Below are 22,217 nucleotides of genomic sequence, written 5' to 3' on the forward strand. Positions count from 1 at the left end.
TAGTTATCACACGTCACGCATCGCCTCGAGATTCACCCGCGCGTGCTACACGCATCACGCCGCGACATACGTGCGCACATACGCTCGCCGCACTAACACACGTTAGCGCCTCAATTTATGCGCCCGTGTATGTAGAGACCAGCCGCGTACAGCGTGGCATCTCCGACGCGCTTTTCGCGTAATTATTATCATTCGATAGTCAAATCATAGACGACGTTGCCTTGGCTCTTTGTCCTATATCACACACGTGGTCTTGCTATGTGTACGCCTGCCTGCGCCCTGCAGACGCGTGCATGTAAATATCCCCAGAATTGACTTATCCTGCGGACCGTTCGAGGAGAATGAAAAAGGATACGGTAAGAACTGTCAATTTTAATATCGCGACACTCGACATCTACGTTGAGTACCTGCTCATCATTAGCCGCGTATGTAAGCTGGTGGCGATGAATATCAAGCTGCCTCCTGAAAGTCGTGACCGCTGCCTGCATTCTTCGACTCCTCAGTCGAAGTGGAATTGCCCGTTTCTTCGACTCCGTAACATAGCTTAAAATGCACTCGCAACGTACCCATATTCACGTACCTACGGTACGATTCATCTGTGTAACTAATTGCTCGTAATAAGTCGATTCAAATCTGTAAACCGCGGGGAAAGAGGACGGGAAGAGGACGTTCCCTCTGCTTGATCTGTGTCTCACGCCAAACGGGTTGAGAGTGAACGGCCGTACAGGCGGCGTTGTATGAGCGATGGAATGACCGGCGGCGTGTGTGTGTGGGGGGGGGGGGGGGGGGGGGGGGTAAAGGCATAAAAGAGAACACACCGACGTGTGTGGTAACTACAATAACGGACCGCAGGATATATGAACGCGGATGCCGGAAATATCTGCAACGTCGAGTCGCGTCTGATACCTACCGGAGTAGACGTAACTAATTACTTTTCAAAGATGAGCCGCGGCGTCCGATATTCCCGCGATTTTTTTTCCTCAATCTTGTCATCGTTATTATTATTATGGTTTTATTTTTCTTTTAGTTTCACGAATAGTCATGGTCTCTCTAATCCATACGAATAACAATGCGAGAAAAAACGGATGCTATTATATATACGAATATGTTATCAGATTTATTCCTATAGGAGAACGGTGCAACGATTATAGCACATCGCATACAACTAGATTACGTGTAATCTCGACTCATGTGGTGCTAACTCGCCGTATGACTCTTCTTTATACTCTCTATAATTAAGTACATATCTACCTTTGATCTTGTAAAAGAGTTTAATATTTGCCCGCACCGTTGTAAACTCATAATCACATTGGAACGATTAGGTACATTAGCATTCAGATGACGGAACATTGAGATAGCGTGCGGTAGTGCAACGACCCTCAGCTATTTACTCTTTGCTGGTAAAATAGAATTACATACACCTTGAATCGGAAAGCTTCGTACTGCATTAGTCGCGCTATTGCGATGTAATCGATATCTGTGTCGATTTGTCAAAAATTTGAAAACCACCTAATTAAAATGTGGCGGCACACATGGCGTACAATCTTATTCCTATACGGCAACGATTGCAAGAAGTGCGACTTATACCTACATCCGATACATATACATATAATTGCAGATCAATATTTGGTGAGGCCAACTACCATTTAGATATGAATAATTTTTTGTAATCGCTACTTACCTACTCTTGACCAATATTCTTTGCTTTCGAGTAGCGAGGCAAGGAGCAACGGCGGGTGTTTCGGTGACATAAATACATATGTACAAACGTACATACACTGGACATACATACATACATACATACATAGGTAAACTGCAGAGAGCGTTCTCGCTAGTGTCGTTTCGCCCAGTTCTCGTTTGTAACCGAGGAGACGGATTTAATCGCAACGAAGCCTGATAGAGGTGAAGTCGTTATCCTTGTATGTTTACTTTGGCATACACGTTTCGCGGCGTCGCTACATGTACGCGTACGAGGGTATGTGTGTGCGCGCGTGTGTGTTGGCCATCTGTCAAATACGTGTGTAACTTTTCCCGCAGTCACCTGCGTATGACAAAATAATAGTACCCTCCTTTTTAATTATTCTCTGGTTCAACTATCGCCCTTCTCTCTACAAATTTCTTGCCTACTCACGGAAAAACGACAAGGGCGTTACACACGCCTTTTACAAACGTCAGTATTCTACAGCATGACCATCCTCTCGTTGACATTTCATCAGAAAAATGATCGAAGAAGGCAATTTTTGTACAGTATATTCAAGTATCGTATTTCTACCATAGCGCTTCTCACGTCTAGCTATCACATGAAATACTTATTCTGTGAAAAATACCAGACATGGCACCGAAAAAACAAAAAAAAATTATCGGCAGTACAGGAACATAAATGAAATTCAAACGTCTTGTGGATTGATTTATCTACACAAAACACGCCCGACATTTATCAAACTTTCTCAGAAGGTATTAGAGAGAACTGAATATAGAAGCCAATATCTTTTCGTCAACTTTTCGCTTTCCAGTTGATTCATATAAAGCAGAGAAATGAAGAAACTTTCGTCACAGACAACGAATCTACAGAACAGTGCGCGCAAAAATTCCGTTTATTCTGAAAGATCACGCCAATTCAGCATTTATAAGTACCGGAGGTATGAAGATATGTAGCTACATTTCGACGCGTGTGTCAGTTTATGCTGAGCTCAGATTACACGATGTCTATGCGATCCACAATTCTTAGAGGACAATAGCGCTGACCTCTTCCTCTGAACAGAGTAAATACTCTCGCTGTATATTTACGAGGTTGACAATGAGTTCAAGCCGTCCTCTCGATCATCTCGTATGCGGGCTCATCGTTAAATCTTTAGTTGCCTCGAAGACTGCATTTCCCTTATATACTTGCCGAGTTTCCATTAATAGCTCTAAAGATTAGAACTAATATAGTATATTCAAAGTCGAGTACGACGTCATATTTGCTGCGGTTACATACAAGTTTACAACACTGATTGTGAGCACAATATTCATGCACTCTATTATATGTGTCTCACGGCCATGCTGCTGCAGCAGTATCGCGTAGCGCTGATTGCGAGCATGAACAGGGTGTTCCCTCGCACACGCGTGCGCCATACTGCTGTTGCAGCGGTCTAAATAAGCTGGAACACGGTATAGCCCAACGTGTCATGACCAGAAATATTTACCTGAAAATGGGATGCGGTAATAATCCTGTTAATAGTCGCAATGACGATGATCATTGTGATTGTGATGGCGATGGCGATGGTTACTATGACGACAATTCTGCGTTAACTATATGCAGGTATAAATGATGACGACAATGAGAAAAATGACAAAAATAATAATGTTAATGGTATAACAATAGTGATAAAGGTAACGAACACTCGCGTATATACCATATACCATTGGGGTAGATAGTCACTCTCGAGGACCTTGATCTTACCCCCCCCCCCCCCCCCCCCCCCCGCAGCTGATTGCGAGAGGGACAAGGATTGAAATGAGAAGCTGAGACCCGCAGCGTCGAGAATTAAAGGCAATGGACGGACTACTACCGCCTCGACTACCATGATGTCTAATATTAGCAGTCTTAAAACAGCCGGGGAAGTTAAGGAGAGTTGTTAGGCTCCCGTTTCTCACTTATTCCCATCCGTTTCTTCTGTTTTCCTTTCTCCCATTCAACGCGGCCACTGATACCGTCAACAATTAATGCTCCAATACGGAGCTTGTGCAGCCTTTGAACCCGTTACTCGTGATGATTTGCATAATAATTCTTACCGGCACAATTAATGTGCGATGCCGTTTCACTAACTTATACTCTATTACTTTACTATGTATATAGTAAGTTTCATTTTTTCATTCACGGACATTAGACAAGGGTAAGGTTTGTTTTTTTTTTCCTGCGTTTTCCCTCAAGCAATGCCTAATTAAGTAGATACCTAGACCTATTTCTCTTGATCTTCGAATGGAACTGATTTCTCACATTGGTACAAAGGTGACGTGGCTTCACCGCAATCCTGCACGTTCAGGCAACGCTAAACATTTGTCGACTTGTTAGTATGCCATAGGTGCAGTTCGAGCGCGAGGCGGTAAGGCTGCACCGCGTGCTTCCCGACGCCTGTACGAGCCGCGGAGGAAGATAGTAAGAAAGGAAAGAGGGAGTGGAAGATGATGAAGAGAGAGTTCTATTTTTTTAGACACTGAAAAATGAAGATCCCTTAAGGGCTAGCGGTAATTACACAATTGGTCATCAAGCAGAGGCACAATTTTTCGAAACTGTAGATCGGCGTTTTTAGAATAACACATGTTTGAAAATTTTTGTACGTCGTTCCTATGAATTCAAATGAGAAATAATGTTGAAAACCCGATTCAATCAGTTCCATGTACCCAACACATAAAGAGTATACAAGAAACTTTGTGGACAAGAGGATGGCAGTCGAATCAGCCCGCGGAATGAATTTAATCGATTATGATTTTTTCCATTAGTCTGACCCGCCACTCGACCTCACTTAGATTACGACGATTGGGGGCTGACTACATGCTAAAAAAAAACACTTCGCAACTAATGGCCAATTCACATAAACTAAGACGCTTGTCAAATGTGCATACTTGTAGGCTTATTGTGCCGCGTTTACCTACCAGGTGTGAACTGTTGCATGGTGTAAACTGTTTTATTAATGGAAAAATCATTATTTGGTCAGGGCAAGTCATGGAAACGTCAGCGAATTTGTTGGAATATTTTTAATGGCCACTGTGTCTAAACAGTTGTTGTAACAATACGCCCTTAACTTGAATTTTCTAGTCACTGTAATAAACGATATTGTTCTCAATATACCTTGTTCATATAGGCCGCCGAAAGACGAATCGCGCAGACTAGTTATATTTCTGTCAACGACCAATAATCGTTGCAGTATCCCGATTCATTCACTCCAGTCGCAAATTTTTACTGTATATGACCTTGCGGGGAAGAATTCATTAATTACGCTATCGTGTTAACCGCCGTCTGTATGCCGAGATGTTTCTCGCACAACAATCAATGGGACCTGCGGTTGACAATCCGAACATATCGATCACATGGTTTTATTTTTTAATTTTATTTTTATTTCTCACACTATGGTGCGGTCGGGGGGATTCGACGAAGCTCGGTTTTATCTTATTTTATCTTATCACTGTTCGCTAAGAATAGTAATATCAATTCGACATCAGATATTTTCACCTCACCCCATCTCACTATCTATCGCACTCGTAATGACTATATGGAGGTTAGTTAGTTAGTAAATGTGTAGGTATGTAGGCGTAACGCGTATGGGTACACATTATACTCTAGAATCGTGAAATGTTAAACAACCCGAGCCCGATGGTAGTTATACGGTTAAAGGCGAACGTGCGAAACGTCGAAATTCCCGGCGAATCCGGTCGATTGTGAGCGACGCGACACCCTTGTAAGTTTCGGCAAAAATCACTGGTGAAATACTCGTAGCCAGCGTTGTAAGAAATTTGGAAGAACCACCTATAATCTACCTACATGGCCTCAAAGGCCTGGGGTCATGTATACACGCAGACTGTCAACGTGGATGCATCGGTCGAATATTTCATCCACCCCGACCTGCAACTCACACTTCCTAAACTTATTTCCATTTTAGAGCATGCTGACGGCATCACCCCTTCGTATACTTGTATAATACACGTATTGTCCCGAACAGCGGACGATGATAAACAAAGAATGGCTCGTCCTCCCTCTACTTTTTTCGTTGATCATCCACCTGCCGTCTGCCCGGCTTTCCGAAAGGTAACCGAACACAAGTGTGACTGTAGGCGATGAAAATGTAGACAAAGTATAATTCACGCCAAAATGAACCTCAGGTCTACGGGATCACACCCTGCGTTCGTGTGACGGGGACAGGGTACAGGATTAATTGTATTATGCAGCTGATAAATCATAAACTGAGGCACGGATAGCATTCATGCTACCCCCCCCCCCCCCCCCCCTCCACCCCCCTCTGGTTAACAATCGGCGAACCGCAAGAGGGCACCGAATTAATGGAACAGAGAATCCTTGAATCTGAACTTTGCTGAACCCGGTGCGCCGAACGAAGCGCCGTATATTGGCATACTACCGTGTACGTAAGCATTGTGCATCGATGTGACCCGATAAGGATTCCTCGCGTGCAAGGTCTCCAGTGGGGGAGGGTAACGCACCTAAATACGCACGCGACCGCCCGCTCCGAGTGAAATGAATGAAAAGGGAAGACCGTAGACCCGCCGTTCGTGCAAACCTGTCGTGTATCCGTTGTGTATCTGCATTCTGCATACGCGTGGGCACCCACCCGCAGCGATCCGCGCCCTCGCTGTACTCTGAGGCACATGCCTACTACCTGTACCTATGTAATACACAGTCGCAGTTACACTTTTGCCTAGGGAGGCTTGATTTCATCAGCATACCTATGTTACTCATATGCGTTAATGCTCGTGATGATTTTACTTTCGCGATGCAAAGCCTGATCGTGATTATTGCGTACGAAAAAACCTCAACCTCCCTTCCAGAGGCTCGAATGGAATATATAACGAACTGTGAAAACTGAGTGGTCACCCGCACGCCTGTACGGATCGAGACATCGACCGTGCAAATAAGTCGATTCTTGCATGCTGCGGGTACAACTATTATCTCCCTTTGTTAACATCAACGCGTGTGAATGACAATGCTTCTTTCATCTTCCAGCGCCAGCTCCGGAGGTAAGATCGTGGTGAGCAACTTGCCAGCCCACGCAAGGTTCGAGGACATCGAACCACTCCTGACGACCTACGGACAGGTCCAAAACGTGGAGAAACTTTCCTCGCGAGATCCAAACACCCAGACAGTCCTGGTCAGCTATGAGACGCAAGAACAAGCACAACAGTATGTAACCTATACCTAGATTTACGGCTTATGATAATGACACTTACTTATTGGAAGGCAATTGACATGAGATTACCTGGCGTTAAGCTTGGATATTCATAACGTCTTTATACTATTCCAAGTACAATCCGAGAAAGGATTTTCTGATTATAACAAATATGGTGAAGAAATGTGGGAAAAAATATTTTTCGCTTTCAAGAGATATTAATAGATTCAACAAAAAAAATGATCCGAAAAATAAATTGCGGTGTCCGGTGAAACCTCATTTATTTGAATTATCAAAACATGCCTGAGACCCTCGAACTTGTGATACGAGGGTCGTTTCAACACTAAGTTTCTCTATTCTTTTTTCCAACGAGCAACCTCTATCAGGTTCTGTGGATGTATCAAATTCGTATTGAAGCCTGCTGACAATATTCTTAAAATTTGTCGTGTCTGACTGCATGCGAAATCTATACCATTATACTTTCTTTCACCGCAAAACATAGAAGTGTGACGTAGATTCACCCCAGATTGACTTCTGTTTATGGGAAACAATGCAGGAGCATCCAAACGATTCTTCAACGGCGTTCAACTTTTTCGGAATGACGTACAGTTGTGCATATGCTTGACGAACATCGGATTAGCAGACCTGTTACCGCTCGCATATCATGCGCATTTTCGTCATTCGTATCTGCGTACCCTTCCAGTAACAGTTAAATGCCATTGACGAATCTTTTGAATGCTCATGCATTGTCCGTCATAAACGGAAGTTGATTTGCGATGAATCTTTGCCGTATTTTCATCCTTTTCACTAAGAAAACGCAAAAACGTAACCATACGAACGACCACCTTTGTAAAGACCATTCTGCAATGATTTCCAGGGTCGCTTCCCCATCAAATTTTCTGAATATTATCGTCAGACCTCAATACAAAGTTTATTTCTTACCTCCAACGTGTCTGATGGACATTGTTAATTGGAAGAAAAAAACTTACTGTTGAAATGACCCTTGTATATTCCTCTTTACCATTGCTCGTAAAATTGTTCGGTGATTCACATCGAAATGTCCTGAAACGGTCTAGCAATTCAAAATTTCAACTCATTCAAATTGTTACGACATTGCGTTTCACACTTTAATAATCGGAATATGCACATGTTTGTTTTGAATCACAGGTAGACTATTAATTACAAATAACGATGGGGAAGCATATAGTTGGAGAATCGATAGGTATTTGACTAAGAAGAAAACTACCTTCTGGCCTTCGAACCAAGTTTCGAAAAATGAATGTTCACCGTGACGCGAGGCCTAGTGGTCGAAAGCTTGACCTAAGAATTTCTTTCACCTTCTTAGGGCTGTAAATCAGTTGAATGGGTACGAGTACGAAGGCAACCCGCTAAAGGTGGAGATGTCGAGTCCGGAGAATCGGCGGAGAGGACGCAGCCAGCGCGGGGGAGTCGCGTTTTCGGGGCTGCCTGGGTCCGGACGCCAGACCGACTTTCCTCTACGTATTCTGGTTCAGTCCGATATGGTAGGTGCCATTATCGGTCGACAGGGCTCCACGATACGTCAGATAACTCAAATGACTCGCGCCCGCGTCGACGTGCACAGGAAAGACAACGTTGGCTCCCTCGAGAAGGCCATCACCATATACGGAAATCCTGAAAACTGCACGAACGCCTGCAAGAAAATTCTCGAGGTCATGCAGCAGGAAGCCAACAACACGAACAAGGGGTAAGTCGATGACACGTCGTGATATTGCTATTTTATCTTTGGGATGTCTTACGACTCCGGTTGGGAACTTGGTCCGACGATTCCATTGAACTCGGTACCGTAATGTGATTAATGATGATTATCTCTATTCGATCATAACTAAAAGTGTTTTCGTTGAAAAAAACTTGTATTTTTCTAAAACAGTGAGATAACCCTGAAGATCCTTGCGCACAACAATCTTATCGGACGGATTATTGGGAAAGGGGGTAACACCATAAAACGGATCATGCAGGATACCGACTCAAAGATAACCGTGAGCAGCATCAACGATATCAACAGCTTTAATCTGGAACGCATCATCACCGTCAAGGGTTCGATTGAAAATATGAGCAAAGCTGAATCCATGATATCCAGCAAGCTCCGTCAGAGTTACGAGAATGATCTTCAGGCTATGGCTGTGAGTTTACTGTTACCGTCACTCCATTGTTTCTCTAAATATTTTCTCTTCATCATCTGCATCCTTGAACCCCTTTGATCTTTCGGACTTGCGTTATCTCGAAGTGTACGCGGAAAACAAAGCTGCGTTGCCGCGTACAATTTCGAAGACCAAATTTCAAACATATATTCAAACGGGTGCAATACGCTAACTCACTCCGTCGATCTATGTGTCTTAGTACAGCCGTTGAAAACGGAATATCGTCCATTGTGGGCAAAGAATTCAAGGTGGCCAGTTATCCAAAAGTTGAAAATTAGCAGTAGCACCAAACAAACAGTATACCAAGAGGCAAATGTTTTAACCTAACACAGGGAAATTTGTTACCTCATTTCTTTCCAACAGCCCGGATCGAGTACGAAGTCTCGGAAAAGTAGCAACTCCTCGTCCTCATCGGGGGTTAGTGTGATACTAGGAAAATATTCGCGTCTCCGCGTCGCTACCTAAGAGTAGACTGCTATGTATTACCACTGCATTTGATAATGTGCGTGTGTGTGAAGGAATACCAATTTGCATTTCCGATTCCGGCAAAGAAATGTGTGCATAAATTTTTCTATTCTTATATTTTACTTTTATCCTTCATATTTCTTTTTTGCATTTTCTCACCTCAACCACACCGGCCTTCGTATACGAGTACCTCACGTACGTACGTTTTATAGCCGCCGAATACGCGTACTATGTACACACATTATGTTTCTTCCACATGTATGTATGTATGTACTTTTGTTACATCCTCACATTATCTCGTACGCAACTTATATGTAACACTTCAATTGCGAGTCAATAAAATTGTCTATGTTCGATCAATGTTCGTCTCACTGGTATTTTCGTTCATGTTTCGCAATTATTCGAAGCAAAAGAGATAGACGCGGATGGTTTCAACGCATGAACGACCGTTGAGCGCCTCAAGACTCTGACTCTTATCGTTAGACAGAGTCTTCGCGGATTCGTTAATTGATCAATTGCGTTCATATAATTACTTATCGCAATTAGAATATCCGAAATACTCAGCCCAGGCTGTTAAACCATGCGAGCCACATTCGTACGCAGATAATGAAACGAGACCTTGACCCCGTCGGCAAGTGACGAATTCGAGATTGATTCGGAGAACACCTGCCGTGATTTGATATATGATTGATATATCTTTTTCGAAGCGTTGTGATACGTGAAATGAGGAAAAAACCGACAGTCGACGCCGTTACCCGTTGTTACAGCCCCAAAGCATGATGTTCCCTGGACTCCATCCGATGGCGATGATGTCGACCGCAGGTATGGGGTACAGCTCGCGTGGTCCGGGTCTCTACGGCTCCGGACCAGCGCCGTATCCCTACCAGGGAAGCATGCCAGCCCAGCAGGGCGGCGTTCCGACCGGTGACACCCAGGAGACGACCTTCTTGTACATTCCCAACAACAGCGTTGGTGCTATCATCGGAACGAAGGGTTCCCACATAAGGAACATCATAAGATTCTCGGGTGCTAGTGTCAAAATTGCACCACTTGAACAGGACAAGCCGGCAGACCAACAGACTGAAAGGAAAGTAACAATCGTTGGGTCGCCAGAATCACAGTGGAAGGTGAGAACAATAGTCGAAGCGATTCGACCAACTGCTTACTCTGTGAATGTACGAACATGTCTAGCGACTTGGGGGTGAAACGGGATGAGGCTCTAGCCAAAGAGGAATGAAAAATTCAATGTCTTTGTCGAATAACATGCTGTGGTGCATTTGACAGGGGTCATTCAATCAATGTCTTTGTGTTTTTTGTTTTTGGGCAGGGGGGGGGGGGTCTTCGATTAAATGGCATTACCATGCAGAGGGACACGGGGGGATGCGAAACCATGTGATGTTCGTCTTTTTGTGGATATTTTAGATTCTTATCTTTTTGTTATAAAATTTTCGACTAAAATTAAACTTCCCATTCACAAATACCCAAAAAATATCAAACATATGAATATAACACATAAATAATAACCATTCCAGGCTCAGTATTTAATCTTTGAGAAGATGAGGGAAGAGGGTTTCGTGGCCGGTACGGAGGACGTCAGGCTTACCATCGAGATCCTTGTACCGAGTGCTCAAGTTGGTCGAATCATCGGAAAGGGTGGTCAAAACGTCAGGGAGCTACAACGTGTCACCGGAAGTGTCATCAAACTCTCGGAACAGCAGGCCACGCCACCGCAGGCCGACGAGGAAACGACGGTTCACATCATCGGACCATTCTTCTCTGTCCAGGTGATGATTCGCTCCGTTCTTTTTTTTTTTGCCTCAACTTTCATGTCCGTGAGGTCCATAAATTATCGTGTGCAAGTTGTCGGTAAAAAAAACTCCAAAATCAATGTTTCGAAGAAGAGATCGGTCCGAAGAAGATCGCTTATACCTTAATGCACACTTCGTTTGAATGTCCTGTAGCACTCATTTCGTGCAACCGCAATCCAACTTGGTGTTTAGCACAAGAATAATCAACATAGCTTCCGAAAATGGCTACATTCGAAGCATAACTCTTAATACGCGGCTCTGTACATACCTGGTCGCTAGTATACTATACTTTAGATAGCGACGAAATTGCTTCCCGTATTTTTATACCCTACCATCGAGTACTGAAAAATTCACGAAAATCATGTCTTGTATAGTTAGAAATTGCTACCAAAATATCGAATTACTTTTTCCTGGACAAAGGGTCAATTTACTTGTGTTATTTTCATGCTGAAGTTGCAGAAAAATTCCAAAGACGTGTAGTATCCTCGGACCCGGAAACCTCCGAGAGTTCGTCACAAAATCTACTTGTATTATGTCTTTGATTTACATTTTACATAATATGTGCAAAGTAAAATACATGAGTGACAATAAGAAAGCCTGCGTTTACTTATCGGTTGTTTTCTTCCAGTCGGCACAGCGAAGAATTCGCGCTATGGTACTACAATCCGGAGCACCAGGTAGCGGAACGCTGGGAATCGGTCCTACCGGTGGGCTGCGGACTGGACGTGGCGGTAGCCAGGACGGTGGTTCACGTTCTCGACGTGATGGTAGCGCGACGTCGCAGGGTGGCTCGTCGCAGCAGCGATCGTCCTCCCCTGCCAGCCAGCAACAACAGCAACCAACGCAGCAACCGCAGCAACAGCAACAACAGCAGCAACAACAGCAGCAGCAGCAGCAACAACAACAACAACAACAGCAACAGCAGCAGCAACAACAACCACCACAGAATCAGTAACGTTGAAGTAAACCACCCGATGCCAACCAAATGCCTCAATTTATGTATCCAACATTCTTCCCACACGGGGTGATCTTTACCATTTTGAAATCCCGACAAGCATATGCGGATCGACGCATATTGATACAATGTGCGTACAATCAATACGAACGCTTCGTAACTGCAGCCTAACCATAAGAATGATAGGACTCGTAATTCGAAGATTCCAAGAAATCCGCGAAATTACCAACTCAATTATCCAGATACACATTACATAATATGTATACGGATAACACGCATATATGACGGGGACAATGTGACACGTGTCTATACTCACTATTCTCTCTCTCTCTCTCTCTCTCTCTCTCTCTCTCTCTCTCTCTCTCTCTCTCTCTCTCTCTGTCCGTTCTTTTCACCTCTACACCTTTCTGTCGAACCACCTACCTTTATACCCATCCGGTCCCGACCCGACCTTGAAACTCGCCCTTTCTGCCAACCACTCTCCCTCGCTGTCTGCCACACTAACGGGGCGACGAAGGTGAAGAGACACGGTAGAATACATTTCAAACTGGTAACGCATTCACCCCGTTGAGGATGATTATGATTATGATGATGAATGATAATGGATGGATGATGATGAAAAAGATGATGTTTATGATGATGATGATGAAATACACACAACCTTATTACCTCATTGAAAACGATTAAAGATGAATAATATGACACAATGATCGGAAGCAAAACAAAATGAATATCAAGTAAAATGAAAAACGTTAAAGTAACTTTAAACTAAAATTTAAGTAACATTACATTTTTAATAACAAAAAATACTGCAACAACAAAAATAATAATAATAATATTAATAATAGAATTCACATTAATCATAATTTTAACATTAATAATAATAACAATAATAATAATATGGCTAATAATACGAATAATAATACTAATATTAAAAACAAAAACAACAACAACACGGCGACGACGACGACAGCAGCAGTAGAAACACCAACCATAATAATGGTGTATAAAAAACGCTGTGCAAGCTGTGCATATACATACCTAAAAGTACACATGCGTACATAGTAGGGGTTTCCACGTTATTTTTCACAATTTCTCTAGATCAAGTAATACTCCACAGGGTTCAATCTTACTACTAGACAGAATTCTAATTAGCAAACGTACGATTCGAATAGGAAGTTCCGGAGTGTCATAAGTTTCATACTCTGACATGTATCTCCCTAAATAGTCGTAACAGATAGAAAAAGATGGAAAATGAACACGTTGCACTATTTTACGAAGTTTTTGACAATGTCGTTGGATATTTTCCCGAGTCAATTGTTTTAAATACTTGGATAACAATTACTTGGAGTTTTCAAGATCTTATATTTTGAAGCACAATGCACCAAGATGCCGGAATGAATATTTTTCCGAAACCTTTGGAACGGAAATGGAATAACATCTGTATTGCAAAAACTACGTAGCCTAATGAAATCTTTTTCTGTTATCATTTCTGTTTTAGTCACGACGTTCCTACACAAAACTACGGCGGCTCCGAAACAAATTCATCATTTCAGAATCAAATAATTTTTTTTCAATTTCGTACTCTACATACGCTTGGCTGTGAAAATTTTGCCAAGTTCCCGTGGAAATCCCTCCCACAGATATGTCAAAAGATACACGTTTTGTACTAAACCAACTAACAGCTGCAGTCTGCCGACATCGATAACGGCGTTTGGTTTCTAACAATCAGATTAATTCCTCCTAGACCACCCACCCACCCTAAATTTGTCAGCCGAATCAGAACAAATCCTATGTATCATGCGCAAGCTGCCAACATGCCAAGTCGAAGAAATACCGGACCTGCATGCATCAGCCGATGAGAGGGTGGGAGGGCTGGACAGACGGATGAATAGATGTATGGATCGATGGATGGATGGATGGATGGATGGATGGATGGATGGATGGATGAATGGATGGATGGATGGATGGATGGACGGACGGACGGATGGATGGACGGACGGACGGACGGACGGACGGACGGATGGATGGATGGATGAATGTATCGGACGGACGGACGGACGGACGATTGGTTGGTTGGTTGATTGGTTGGTTGTTTGGTTGTTTGGTTGTTTGGTTGTTTGGTTGTTTGGTTGTTTGGTTGTTTGGTTGTTTGGTTGTTTGGTTGTTTGGTTGTTTGGTTGTTTGGTTGTTTGGTAGGTTGATTGAATCGTCGACGATTATTTAGCAATACGAATGAAAAATCTTCGCGTGGGCCCTTCGTATTTCGAGCACCATACCAAAGAAGTGACGAAGAGTTATGCAAACAAACCTTCGACTTCACAGGACGAAACAAAACTGCATTACCAATAAAAAGCGGAAGTTGACTTGATGTACCGCCGGACAAAGAGAGAGTTCCTTGCAACAGCTGCAGCTGGGATATCCATTGTATGCATACTCACGCGAAGACGCTGCCGGGAGCCGAAATTGAACCCTGGTGTTGAAGTAATCGAAGCAACGTCATCATCAAGACCAACAAGGAGGGCAACGGAGAATGGATCAACGAAAATTCTGCACCGTTGACATTAGACACCATTGACAAATGGTGATCTTGCGGTGCGTAAAGAAAGCTGCGCCTAGAGTCTGTCGAGAGTAAAAAAAATCAAATCAAGTTGGTGGGTAAAAAAGGGATGGTTGAGAACGTAATAAATATAATAAAAGAAAAAAGAAACGGTAACAACAACAACAACAACAACGACAACGACAAATGATAAAAACACGCAAAAAAAATTAAATATTGAGGCACAATTCTTGTGGTTTTTGGAGTGCGCGGTGTTATTCGGGATTTGGGAAGATTTCGAAAATGATTCACATGTTATCCTTTTGCGTACAGGCATAAATTTTGGTGCCTCTAACTAATATCTACACATAGATGTACGTGTATACGCGTCGGCACTATACAAATTAAGGACTATTGTACAATATGAAAGTACGTACGTGAACATCAGCAGCTATGCCTGTACATTATATGTATAGATGATATACGTGTGTGTATATATGGGTGGTTAATACATGAAGCGGATAGGGAGGAGAAACCAGCCATTACAATTCTTTCAGGGATTTTTATTTTATCATGAATGTAATAACGTGTGAGTGTGCATGTGTCGAATTATACTATTAATGATAAGTAATAAATTACTGATTAAGAATATGTATACGTATATATGTACATGCCAAATGTATTGTATATATACACAGCGTGGCGCGAGGGATGAATGAATATTATCAATATTCCTCTATACGACATATTCAATATGGCCGCGCGGTGAAATAAAAAACTTGTGGAATTATGTCGGAATGAGACGATTGGCAGGAAAATTACCAAGAAATTATGTCGAGTAAACCAAATGAATGGATCTACGGATAACCTATATATCCGGGATTCGAGGTAAGGTTTACAAATTACCTTCTTCCTCGCGCCCCGAGCGATTATATTATATGTGTAAGATTTATGGGATTGTAGCGGTTAGGGATGCGAAAAAAATGTTGAAAATTTGCGTAATTATATATCGAAGAGGGGGGGAGGGAGGCTCGTGAGGATGAATCATTTGATGTCATATTATACAAACGGGTGATTTTTTGGCGATTTAAACGATTTCCGAAAACTCCTGTACCAAATTGGACTGAAGTACCATCCATCGTTTCGCCGGAAGCGGTTACATCGGTCGCATAATACGTGAATAAAACGTATTTCGCTGGCTTATTCGAGTATCGATAATTAACCGCCTAAGGGACTCGGTGGTACGCTCTTAGTACAAAGATTAAAATACGAGTTTAAGGAAAGGCTGCAAGTTTTGGGGTAGAGTATAACGAGTGAGCGGAAATCGGGAGTTGACCAGGTTATCGGGGTGGTTGCGGCCGCAGACTGATTCTCGTTTCGTGCGATGTGTTTTAATCAGTTATTTGAAGAGGCCCCGAATCGCCTGGGAACTTCCGATTACCATGTCTGAGACGGAAGGGATATTTGAATAAGTGAAATTTTATCGAAAAGAGATATGAAAATTAAGAGAGAGGATTAAGGAGAAAAAATATATAAGTTTATTTTTGATACATTGTTGGGGAGATCTTCAAGTGAATCTTTCTTTTTATTTTCACTATTATTGATATGGTTTTTCCTTTTTCCATTTAAGAAATTATTTTTTCTTTTCAATTCATTGTTTGTCGATTTTTTTTTTATTAGATGTTTCAAATAACTTAACGAAGTTTAAAAGTATTGAGAGATAAAAAAAAAGGATTAGAAAAAAACAAATTGCAAATTGAAAAAAGTAAGTGAATAAAAACAAAAATATGAGGAGAAATTTTAATATAAACTTAAACGTAAAAAATTAGAAAAAAAAAAAAAAAACGAAATGATAAATTCGTGAAAGAAACGGCACATAGCTTTTTGCACTATGTGGGAACAAAGGAGATTTTTAGTCGGATAAATTGTATAATATATTTAATATAATATATACGGTGATGAAACCGGTTTTTAGCAGCGGCGGTTTTGTAAATTGACGATGGCTGGCGCCTGCGTGGCAACCTAGCCGGGCTCACAGTTTTATGTGATCCGTTAGCTTGGGGAAACATGGACGCCTCCCATCCGGTACGGTTCCAAGCCGTCGCCGCAATCGCTGGTGTGGCCGCCAAGTTTATTTATCAAGCGTGAATATAAAAAATGTTTGAAAAAAAACGAAAAAGCGAAAAAAAATATTAATAAATAAATAAATAAATTCTAAAAATTAAATACAGTGCCAAGGAACAAATAATAAGCGTGATAACAACAACAACTCGCAAAGTCATCGAAGATCCGGCCGGACACAACGGCACGTATGGTTATCAACTTAAACACAGCCCGCAAGCCGACTGCGGCCTGATTCACAGTTAAATTTGAAGAAATTAAAACCAATTAGGCCACATAAAAAGCAAAAACGAAAAAACAGAAAGAAGAAAAACAATTTCTAACCCTCCTTCCACGTCGTTGAAAAATTTTTACATCCCAATGAAACATTGAAAGTTATAAGATTACCATTAGCTGCATCAAGTTATAGCCCAAATTTTACAACTATTTATTATACATTGGAGAAAATCTATGTTTATTATTATCGCTTCGTTACGCAAAATCTAATCCACTTACAAAATAATACGATGTATTATGCATACGTGCAGGATTGGTAATTCCTTATTCCTTATCGCTGATATAAGGATATATCGCGTTGTAAAATTAAGTGTTGTTACTCGCGCTCGAGCGCTCCTCGTGACCGATAAGGAATTATTATCTCTGCATATTATGTGGCGTAATGCGTTCGAAATTGAGAGACGAAAAATGAACGGAAAATAAGTCACGACTCTACATTCAAATTTCACCCTCTTTCAGGACATATCTCTCGATGAACAAGAGAAAAAAATCGCTAGCAACAGCAAAATGATGGTGATAGAAATTTAAAAAATCTGCCCCATACAATGCTTTCGTTTGAATTAGGAAGGCTTGGAATCTTTTAATTGTACATATTACTAGCTTAACTCTTAAACTCATAAGGCAAAGGATAAAAATGACATGATATGCATAAATGAAAACCCGCGACACCAAGGAACCGTCAAAATTTCATTAAAAATACCAAGATTCGAACTCAAAATAAATGAAAGGGAAACAAAAACTAGACCATACAAAGCGGAGAAACCAGATCTTGGAGAAAGAACTAACTCTATTTCGACTAACTCCTCACCTTAGCATTTTAGAAACGAACAACACACTCGATACATAAAAATGTACAAATCAAAAAAAAGAAAAGAAGCATAGAAATTATTATATATAATAATTTCAAACGTTTTAAAGTTATAAATTATACTTAAAGAGAATAAAATACAAATACAGATAAGGATTTAAAAAATAAGCATAAAAACTAACAATTAACAGAATAAAATAAACAATGTGGTATGCATTGAGTATATTATATACCAGGAAAATGTACAAACTTAATTGCTAAAAATTTAAACGTTAGTATCTATGATATTTAAATATGTAACTATAAAAAGAGGATCTTAACATACAATACACCGCACAGGCTGCTCACCCCATGAGGAAAATCACCTAGGCTGGAATGCGGTTTTGGAGGGGGGGGGGGGGGGGGGGGGGAATTGCCACCTTGCATCGGATTTTTACTTTCCTTTTTTTGTTAAACGTCTTAACTGGTATCACAATCATCTGACAAACAATCTGAAGTCTGCATGCGTGTATAGAGAGCAGGCGAAATGTGCAGTATAACTTTATCATGTCGTAACTATATGTCCGCGAAGTAAGCACGGCTGTGCGCCGAAAGGCCGATGGAACAAGCTAACGCTTGGAAACACGAAGGATAAGGACATCTTTGGAATGATTTAACGGATTATGTTTCATTCGGAACAAATCTTGAGAGAAACATGATAATGCTAGCAATCAGTGCAACTTTCGTCTGGCTCATTTTTTTTCAATCATTTTTTCCAAACGGGTGGTGTAACAGCCCCGAGTCCTTCGTTTTTTCATATCTTGGTAGCCGCATATCCGACGGTAAACTGTTTAAAGAAACGATCGTTAGTTAACTTTTTTTTCAAGCGAGTTCTGCAAGCCGGCAAAGTAAATGAAACGCGCCATTTCTAAGCCCTACAACGTGAAATACATATAATATAGTTGGCTGAGTGTACATGGCAGAAGCAGTAGAAGGAAAAGGAAAAGGAAAAGTAAAACAAAAATATAACGAACAATAAGATAATTTGATGGAAATTTCACCTGAAAATTCATCGTGGCGCAAAAATTTACAGAACATGATATCTGCCATACAAGTAGTAATCGAACGAAATACAGGTACAATCGTATCTCGCGCTGAAATGATCAACAAATAGGAATCAGAATAAATCGAGCTCTGTTCCGCTCCTTCTGCAGAGCTGAATTGCAAGAAGCACCGCAACAGAGATCGGCACGTATGCGTGCAATTTTTTCGAACATAACAAACACGTCGCCACACTCTGCTTCGACAAATAGTCATTCCTTACGACGGCGTATTACGCATATGAGTAATGATATATGTACTATTTTCCTATTCTTTTCCTCATTATCATTCCGTTGGCAAGAATTATCTGGTTTCGCCACCAGCTGCGCGTAATTTCGAATTTGCGTCCAGCCATATTGTCAATTCGCGATAAGGCTGAATGTATAATTTTAATTTGAAAAAATTTCTGCTTTGCCGTTCGACGCTCCATTACCTACAAACTACGTAATTATTTATCAGGATTATCCGCACGAGTCTGAAGTGAATCGCTTGAAATAGAAAAAAACTATAGACGCAACAGTAATAACAACGATAACGAGAGCACCTCGGTAACTTTTGAGCATCGTCGCTGAATTTGACCTCGCGTAATCCACGAACACCCGGAATTAAAAAGACATGAATCAAGACATGAAATCCACTGATGCCAATTATACGCATGCATACCGTGTCGAATCGTCGAAAACTTCGCTATCCGTGTAGAATTTATACGCTAATATTATCAAACATGTACAATACTATACCTCTGTAGATACTTATTAATATACATATACGTAGATACCCGTTGTGCAGATTGAAATACCCACGGAGAGAATAAGAAAATAGTTGCAGTTAGGTAACCATATCATTTCTACACCTTACGCCTCACGTTTCAGATAATTTTACGTGTACGCATTATACACACATACATATACATACCTATGCCCGCTTCAACGTATAACGCGCGTTTCGTTACACCTAAGCATACATACATACATACATAACTTTTAACTACGTTACGTATATGGATACGAAGACCTATAATACAATATGTAATCAAAATGCTGTGACCTTACTATACTTTGTGCGTAATGACCGGTGACAGAAATTGGCGACGTGACATTTTGGATTTTAGTATTAATGAAAGGGCGATCACCCGTATCGGTATAAACGGCAATCCCCCTGGAAAGATGGCCCAACGCGTAACAATGCCTGCACGCGTCACGGGGCGATACGCGAATTTTATATAGGTAATGGGATAGATAGATACTGACTATCTTCGCAGCCAGGGGCGGATGGTTTTGGTGAAAAACGAGATTCCCGATAAGGACGTACATACGCCACGTGTTACAAGTAATATATATATATATATATGTATAAATTTGTGTATACATATATGTGGGTGGGTGTATATACACATATACCAATATGTATATATGTATACGTCGATGCATATATATATATATATATAATATACGTATATATATACTATACAATATATATATATATGTAATATATTATTACTATTATTAATTTTGGGCATTCACCCCGCAGTATACATCCGTTCGCTCGTTCGTTCCTTCGTTCCGTGTATGTGTAAATTACTCTATACTCTACAATATATGTTATACACTGCATATACATACATACCTATATGCATATTGATATTATACATATACACATTAGTAGGTATATAAGTAAGATAACGGTGAAGATATAATACGTTGAGGTGAATAGTTGGCAGAGATCGAAGGCCTTATAATTACCTATAGTAATACACTGTTGGGCATTGTTGTTAAGCGAAGAGAGAAAGTGGTGATATCGCTAAAAAAAATACTACTATAGCTATACGTGTACATAATAATATCGCACGTACGAGAAATATTGTTGAAACCTGATCTATATATAATTGAAATAGAATATTAACGAGGATAAGATCTGTTGATCGATATGTGTGCGGATAATATGCAAGCCTTAATATATTCTATTATCCTATTGCTGCCAGCATGGGCATTATGAAAACTACGCGGGTCTCTTAACACTTGTCTCTTACATACATCCATACATACATATTACATATGTTTAAAATATACATATACATATACCTATACCTATACCTATACCTATACCTATACCTATACTTGGACAAATATATACGTTGAAAATCCTTTCGTACATACCGCATACCGATTGGTGGGAAAAAAGAAATAGATATTGAATAATACGATGTGGTATTACTGGGTTCTGCGTCTTGATTCCACTGCACGATTCGTCTGAATCGAGAGAGAGAACTGGAGAGAAAAAACAAATGGAAAATATGAAGGAAGAAAAAAAATTCATAAAATAACAAAAAGAAAAAAACGAATAATCATTGAATCAGTAAAGAATGTATAAAAATGAAGTATAATAAATTCATAGTTACGGATCACTTCGAAGCGATTACATCGCAATGTATAATTCGTTACGGATAATAGTGAATAAGATTACTGCTTAGGTAACATATATTAGGGACGATGGCGATTGACGCATGAGTTATACCGAATTACCGGGATTTCGAATGACCCACAGGCACGATGAGTCGGTCGACTGTATCGCATTATACCGCTGCAATCGCAAATGTGTCGCATCCAGCGGCAAGTGCTCAAATTGCATTTGCAAAGCAAACCACTCCGTATGTACGTCCGTGACTCGGCGCCAAACGGTCCCTGTTAGTACTAAAAGCCAAAATGCATTCGCAAAATCATTTATAATAACAGTTCGTTTATTCGCTTTGGGAGCGCGGGGTCGTCGTTTGAATTACGAAAAATCTTAGGCTTCGCAATGGTGAATTCTTAATACCTGACTGAAAACATTGGCCTTGTGAATCGTCAGGCCATCATTCTTCCCCCCTATAAATGTTATTGGATCAGAATTTACTTGCGACATGACTTCACAGTCGTGTCGTCACGTGCCCTGCGCTTCGATTCGATAGAGTGGTAGGCAAACTTTAGTTTCCGCGGAACTTGGTCGCGGAGAGAAACTAAACACAGGTTTCTCGCTGATTGACAATGAGTTGAACGTTGTAAGCATCATTGAATTAAAAATGCATCCGTTATACCTCAGAACCACCATTTTTTACGATATGCAAATAA

At 41.0% G+C, this 22,217-nt stretch overlaps 1 protein-coding gene across 7 annotated transcripts in view; it reads left to right on the forward strand.

The window, feature by feature from the left end:
* The window catches only part of LOC124408965 (insulin-like growth factor 2 mRNA-binding protein 1), a 73,328-nt gene extending 60,207 nt beyond the window's left edge, over positions 1–13,121 (forward strand). For 4 of the 7 annotated variants that reach the window (XM_046886314.1, XM_046886315.1, XM_046886316.1 and 1 more), the window contains exons 3-8: positions 6,716–6,892; positions 8,224–8,604; positions 8,788–9,040; positions 10,291–10,650; positions 11,056–11,307; positions 11,960–13,120. In XM_046886314.1, coding sequence (XP_046742270.1) covers positions 6,716–6,892; positions 8,224–8,604; positions 8,788–9,040; positions 10,291–10,650; positions 11,056–11,307; positions 11,960–12,286 — 1,750 coding nt within the window. In that variant the 3' untranslated portion in view covers positions 12,287–13,120. Of the gene's footprint in view, positions 1–6,715; positions 6,893–8,223; positions 8,605–8,787; positions 9,041–10,290; positions 10,651–11,055; positions 11,308–11,959 lie in introns of all 7 variants that reach the window. The other 3 variants (XM_046886311.1, XM_046886313.1, XM_046886312.1) reach the window with 1 other exon arrangement.
* The last annotated feature ends 9,096 nt before the right edge of the window (positions 13,122–22,217 follow it).

This window comes from Diprion similis, chromosome 8 (assembly GCF_021155765.1).
Source record: "Diprion similis isolate iyDipSimi1 chromosome 8, iyDipSimi1.1, whole genome shotgun sequence".
Lineage (NCBI taxonomy): Eukaryota > Metazoa > Arthropoda > Insecta > Hymenoptera > Diprionidae > Diprion > Diprion similis.